General features: G+C 36.8%; 2 protein-coding genes across 2 annotated transcripts; both read left to right on the forward strand.

Moving 5' to 3' along the window:
* Positions 1-3: 3 nt before the first annotated feature.
* LOC121938272 (transcription factor HES-5-like) lies at positions 4-318 on the forward strand (the record flags this gene model as incomplete). Its single annotated transcript, XM_042481538.1, has 1 exon — positions 4-318. A coding segment is annotated over one exon (315 nt), but the record flags the coding sequence as incomplete, so codon positions are not given.
* Positions 319-3,834: 3,516 nt separating this feature from the next.
* LOC121938271 (transcription factor HES-5-like) lies at positions 3,835-6,842 on the forward strand (the record flags this gene model as incomplete). The annotated part of the gene is made up of 3 exons (XM_042481536.1): positions 3,835-3,901; positions 6,455-6,582; positions 6,696-6,842. Coding segments are annotated over exons 1-3 (342 nt in total), but the record flags the coding sequence as incomplete, so codon positions are not given.
* Between the last annotated feature and the right edge of the window lie 5 nt (positions 6,843-6,847).

Consider the following 6,847-nt stretch of genomic DNA (forward strand, 5'->3'; position numbering starts at 1 on the left):
TCCAAGCTGGAGAAAGCTGACATCCTGGAGATGACCGTTTGTTTCCTCAGACAACTGCAGCAGCAGAATCAAGCTGTGGACTCAGCAGCTGTCCATCAGGGCTACTCCAGGTGTGTCCAAGAGGTGACACACTTCCTGTCCAAAGAGCAGCTAAAGACACAGTCCCAGAGAAGACTGCTGAACCACTTCAACAAGCTGCAGTCTTCCTCTGATAAGAACCTGAGAGAGGCTGACTTCTCTCCTCTGAGCTCCACAGTCCAGACCAGCATCACCAAAGACAAGAGTCCAGTCAACAGCGTCCTCTGGAGGCCGTGGTAGACACCACCACCAGACAAACTGACACGACCATATTGGTCAAAGATTAGAGGAACTGAGTTCTTCTGAATTGACATTTGACAAACTATTTCTTCTGTTTGTACAGAGGGCTGCACTGTGTTTTCTTTTTGCAAGATGATATTTCCTGAGGAAATGACAGCAACATTATCTTTCAAGTAAAGAAAGAAAACATCTTGTCATGCATGTTGCATGAACCAAATCTGATTGCATCAGCAATTATTATATCTCACTGTACAATGATACATTCAGTATCATTTGATTGGCAATGATCATATTGATCAAAACCTTTAACTGACCTTTATTATGAACATATTGTCATAGAGACTTTAATCTCTCTGGTTTCTCAAAACTGATCTGTTGTGAGATCAAAATATTTAGCCCTTTTTTTAAAAGGTTTTGCTTAATGTCACAATTTTCATGTGATACTTTTATGTGTCAAAGCACGTCGTGTGTTGGTACAATATTGTGCATAAAGATATTGATAACCTCTTGATAGGTATTGATGATTTTGAATCCCTCAAAAATCCTAACAGTTCTTTTTATGAACATTTTGTCAAAACTGACTTTCCCTCACATAATGTGATTATTTAAAAATGATCTGTTTTAAGATCAGTATGATTATTCTTTTACTGTGAAAGGTTTGTTTAATGTTACTCTGTCACAGTTTTCCCGTGACAATGTAACATTTACATGAGATTAAATTAACTGAATGCTACTTCAGTATGATGTGATCTGTTGTAAGGTCACTTTTTAATATTTTTTTTATCTTGCACAGAATATGTTAATGTTTAAATCCATTCTGTGAAAAAAATCAAAGGAAAATGAGTACTGTGTCCTCAAATATTGTAAATCATTTGTCTTTTATAAAGACAGCTGTTCCTTTACTCTCTCTGAGTACAGTGTGTCTTGTAGAAATCTACAAGTTGTTGTGATGTATCATCACCTCTAGTTGGAGCTTTTTTGCTTTATGTGGCTCTTTGTGCCTTGATGAATAAACAAACACTGCCAGCTGAAAATTGTGTGTTCTTACGTCACTGTGTCATGATAAAAGAGAGACTTTCAATATTTATTTATTTTTATATTAACTTAATGAATTGAGGTGTCCATCACTGTTCACATGAGTTTTTTATCTATAACATAACCTTTTAGTATTAAACTAAGTATATGAATGTGATTAAATTAAGATTTATTGTAAGGAGAGATAATCAATATTATGTCACTCTGGAGTCAGTCAAGTCATCAAACTAAATGAGAAAATGTACATTTCAAAGACACTTTACTGCACCATTATTTTAGTGTTGTCAGGTTTGGGGTATTTTATCGAAAAACGTTTAAAATTAACCATCTCTCACTTTAAAGAGTTAAGAAATGGTATCTAATGTGCTGCATAATGAGGCACACTTCTATTGTTCCTGTGGTGAAAGCACTGAAAGGACAGAGTGTGGGAAACCAGAGAAAACTCACTCACAGAGCCCTGAGGGACAATAGATAAAGACCTTTGCCCTGAAGACAGAGATTAAAAGAGACTATGGCTCCTAAAACAAGAACTTGTTTGAAAAAAATGCCTGGTTGTAAATGTTCCTCTGATATAAATCAGCATCAACACCCTTTTAGAATATTGTAATTTCATCCAATGAGAGCACAAAGTTTGAGCATGGTTTTGAAAAGGTTTCTGCGAGTAATAATTTGTAAATTAGATAAAGAATTTGGTTAATTTCACTAAATGTTTTTATGCTTCTCAAAACTGCAATCTCAAAACATCCAGCTTTGAAGAGTCAACGGCTGGTGTCAGCAATATACCCTGATGATGATTTTCTTCACAAGAGATTTGAATTTGAAGTAGACTCTTCGTCTGATATTCACCACCAGTTGTCACTAAAGACAGATCATATAACACAATTTATTTTCAAAGTTGTAGTTTATATTACAGATAATGTGAGTGCAAACATTTCATATACTGTTTATCTTGGGATCTTTTTGGGTAAATGTCACAAGAGGAAATGATGTATTTCCTCTTTCTTGTTCTTTAATTTCTGCAAATCTTGAAACTTTATTATATAACTAATTAGGTAAACTCCTGTGTGTGTTCATACACGTGTCTATTTTATTTACTTTTATTTTTGTCTGTGTTTTCTGTGGCTACCTGTCTCATTTTTTTTTCATTTTTAAATGTGTGTATTGACCACTAAATGTACTGTTTTCAAAATTGTAAATAAAAAGTAAAACATATTATGCAAATTGTAAACAATAAAGCTTTACATTTTAAATTGTTATTCACCAGAAACTAGAAGAGTGTACATGTGACTAGCGCCTGGACAGATTTTCAGATGGATCTCAAAAGACAGTCTGGCAAGAAAACTTCAATCAAAGAACCTGATTTATCCATCATAAAAAAATTCAAGTTTCTCCAAGAATTAATTGTATCTTAATAATTTGCTCATTATTTAGACAAATTTTATATTAATTATTTTTGTTTTTAATAAACTGTGCTCTAGACCATTTAAAAACAAAAAGAACAGATCAAGATACATATCTTAAAACAATATATTACTGAAAAATATGCAGTGCAAAAATACCCTCATCTATTAATTAATGCAAATCTTAAAACTTTATTATTTATCAAATTAGTTCAACCCATGTGCGTGTTCATACTTGTGTCTACTTTTTTAAATTTAATTTTATGTTATTTTTGTCTGTTTGTTTTGTACCTAGTCTTCTTCTTTTGTATTGACCACTGAATATACTGTTTTAAAAACGGTTACTAAAAAACAACAACAACTATATGCCAATTGTAAACAATAAAGCTTTTACTTTTAAATCCTTACTCACCCGAAACTTAACCAGGGAAGTGTTGGTGGCTCTTCTTGCTCTGTTTCTTTGGGTTTGGTTTCTCTCAGGGGCCCGTCACTGTCCACCTGTGGGGCTTCAGTCTGGTCCTCCAATTTTGAGTGAAAATGTTCGTTAAATCCAATAAATGCTGAACGGTTCCGAGATTGAAGCAACCTCTGTTCTTCTGCCTTTTGGAAACAGACTGGGCAACGTTTAAGAAGGACTTCTTTTTTATTGGTTAGGCCCAAAAAAATCATCCCAAGAGAGTGTTAAGAGTCCCAGCAGAGAGCAGCAGCTCCACCTCAGGAGCTGTGTTGACAGAGGAGGCAACACTGCTCTAAAGTTAGCCGTTAACCGGCGTTTCCTGCCGTTCAGGCTACATTTCTTCACTTTTTACATTTGTCTCGTCTTGTGATATTTCCACAGGTGCTGCACTTTGTGTCCTTCCTTCTTTCGGTGTGAATTTCTGGTCACAAATGTTTAAAAAAAGACCATCTTCTGGTGTTATTTTTTTTACCCTCATTAGCCTTCATTTTTTAAATTCGTTAACGGTTGAAACGCTTTGAGATGCTAATCGAGTTTTCCTGCTTTTTGTAAACAGAAAAAAAAAGTCTAAAGTTTTTGATAGTCTTTCTTTGGTTTGTAAGAATATAAAAATCACCGGGTGTGATGGCAGGAGTCCCAGAGGAGAGCAGGATCCAGTCTTTGGGGACGGAGGAGGCTGCACCTGTGCGACGTTAAATTAGCCGTTAACGGTGAGGTCTTTGCTCCCGCTGAGGCTTCATTTCTTTACTTGACTCGTACTTTTCTGTTTCCTCGGGTGCGGTAAGCTACTTTCAAACTTCCGTACCACTTTCAGTCACAAAATAAGTTTTAAAGAATATCTTCTGGCAGTAATTGTTGATTCTGGTTAGCCATCTTTATTTTGGCGCGTCAGGTACCCACTATCAACTTCCTGTCACATTAATTATGACCTGAGTGGACAAAATGACAAATCAGACGTTCCGCCTTATTAATGTTCCGACTCGGCAGCCGCCTACACAAACATGAGATTTCACAATTCTGAAATTATTATTTATTATGTGAGTAAAATATGAAATAATTTATTTCCATTTACACATATTGCTCAAGTGCCCATTCTCACTGACACGTTTAGCTTTTAACTGGCTCTGACGGCCTGATACAACTGTGTATTTTTACACTTCACACTGCTGCAATATAAAAAAAGATGTTGCATGTTGTTTATTTTATGATTTTAGGATGGTTTTGCTAATATTGAGATGTAGGCCCTTCTCAGTTTTCATCTTATTTTTGTTTTCAGTGTCCTGTTGGCCGTGACAACGTAACATTTACATGAGATTAAATTAACTGAATGCTACTTCAGTATGATGTGATCTGTTGTAAGGTCACTTTTTAATTTTTTTTTTTTTTATCTTGCACAGATTATGTTAATGTTTAAATCCATTCTGTGAAAAAAATCAAAGGAAAATGAGTACAGTGTCCTCAAATATTGTAAATCATTTGGGTTGCCTTGTTGGCCTGTTTTATGTTCATTCTGTATATTTTTTCACGTGAGACATTCAGTGAATATAATGCCCTTATTGTAAAGCACTTTGTGTTAAAGTTAATGAATTATGTATGTGAAGTGTGAAATAATTCATTTTCATTTTGACATATTGCTTAAGTGCACCTTTCTTACATTAAGTTAAGCCAATAACTAGCTCTGACTTTCCTGAAATAGCCCTGAAACTCTTTTTACACTTCACTCTGCTGCTTCCTTGTTTAAATGATGTCTTTTGCTTGACTTTATATTATCTATGGCTTTAGAAACTAATGAGTTTGTGATCTAATGATGTTATCATACATGGTTTTGCCATGGTATTGGTATCTGTGTACTAGTTTTTTGTTTTCAATTGTTTAAATGCCCCTTTATATTAAATTACCTCGATGGGCTGTTTTATGTTCTTTCTATTTTAATGTGAGGCACTCGATGCATATAATGTTGTTAATATTATTATTATTACTATTATTAATTTGTTTATTTTTTATTTTAATGGGCATGGTTAACCTAATTACTGTTTGACACGGGCCCCACACTTGGCGGTGCTCACTGCTTGTGCACAGGATCCTTAAAAGGTCCATTTGTGGAGGAGCACATGTCTGTTTTCTGGTAACTGAAGGAGTGTGGGAAAGCCCTGGAAAGAAGAGGCCAGTGTGAATAACATTCATCCCACCAGCAGCCTAGTCATTCTCCAAAGGGATTTGGCACACTTCAGGAAACAGCTGCCGTCCAGGGAACCTCCCGCCCTCATGTGTAGAGCTTTTGATCCAGTTAATGCTCAGAAATGAAGCATGATTATGACTTGAGGTTAAAAATGTGTGACCAAATGATTGAAAACTTAAAATATTTGATTATAAATCAATTCGGTGATACTTGAAGATAAACTTTCCCACCAAAATTTCAAATCTTTTAAAGAGTCAGAGCCAGCCAATGGCGTGCGTTCCCTCCAGATGGTTGGTGATGTCAGACTCTGTTTCTATAACAACACACAGCCAGCATCTGTCACTGACGTCCCTTTGTGGATCATTGACCAAACCATACAGGGAGTCAGTGTGGGAAACTGAGCTCAACGTGTTCCTCACACTGACGACAAGGCACGTGTCAAATGACTCGGCTACATCTGGACAGCAGCCAGATTACTGTTGAGTTTATTTCAAGTGCCATGAAACTCACTGTATTTTTTCACTATTATTTTATAAGATGGCACCTTTTTGATAAAAAAAGGTGCCAGAAAAATTAAATCAGTTAAGTGGTAAAAATGTAAATGAATAAACAGATAAGGGCAATCCACCTGCTACACTTGGCTTAATACAAATAATGGGGAAATAACACAGAAAAAACCAAAACAAAAGCAAAACATTCTTCTTAGTTTGCATATTTTGACTATTTTTACTATATTTGTTAGGCCTATTCCTCACGTGTGTGATGGGGTGATGAGCGTGTGCTCAGTCAAAGTCATTGATCCCAGCATCAGGCAGCAGATCTGCTCTCTCTACAGGGTCACCACTTTCCCAGATTCACACAGAGCTCTGAGAGTCTCTCTCCATCACCCCCCCAATCCTCCACCTGTTCCCCTGAGATCTAACCATTGTCCCCCGGGGCAATAACAGCGTTAAGTGTGCTGTGTCCTCCATTGTCTCACCACGTTCTCTGATTGGCTGAAACTGTGGGAAACTCCACTCAAACCAAGACCCACACATTGATATGGAGATGTGGGACTATAAATAGGAGGGCTGAAGCCAGCAGAGATCAGATTCTCTCTACAGAGACCTCTACAGCACAGAGATCCAGACATGGCACCTACAATCACTGCAGCAATCACCAACTCTCAGGAGCATCTGACTCTGACCCACAAGGTAAATTCAACATTCAACTACATTTCAGTATTGTCAGTAAGAGGTTGTTTTATTTTATGCTCTCACTTTGCTCCAGAATAAGTGTATTAATGACTTTGCTCTTCTTTCTGCAGCTCAGAAAGCCTCTGGTGGAGAAGTTACGCAGAGAGCGAATCAACAGCAGCATCGAGCAGCTCAAGTCTCTCCTGGGTCCAGACTTCCTCAAACAGCAGCCAGACTCCAAGCTGGAGAAAGCTGACATCCTGGAGATGACCGTTTGTTTCCT

This window comes from Plectropomus leopardus, unplaced genomic scaffold (genome assembly GCF_008729295.1).
Source record: "Plectropomus leopardus isolate mb unplaced genomic scaffold, YSFRI_Pleo_2.0 unplaced_scaffold29014, whole genome shotgun sequence".
Classification (NCBI taxonomy): Eukaryota; Metazoa; Chordata; class Actinopteri; order Perciformes; family Serranidae; genus Plectropomus; species Plectropomus leopardus.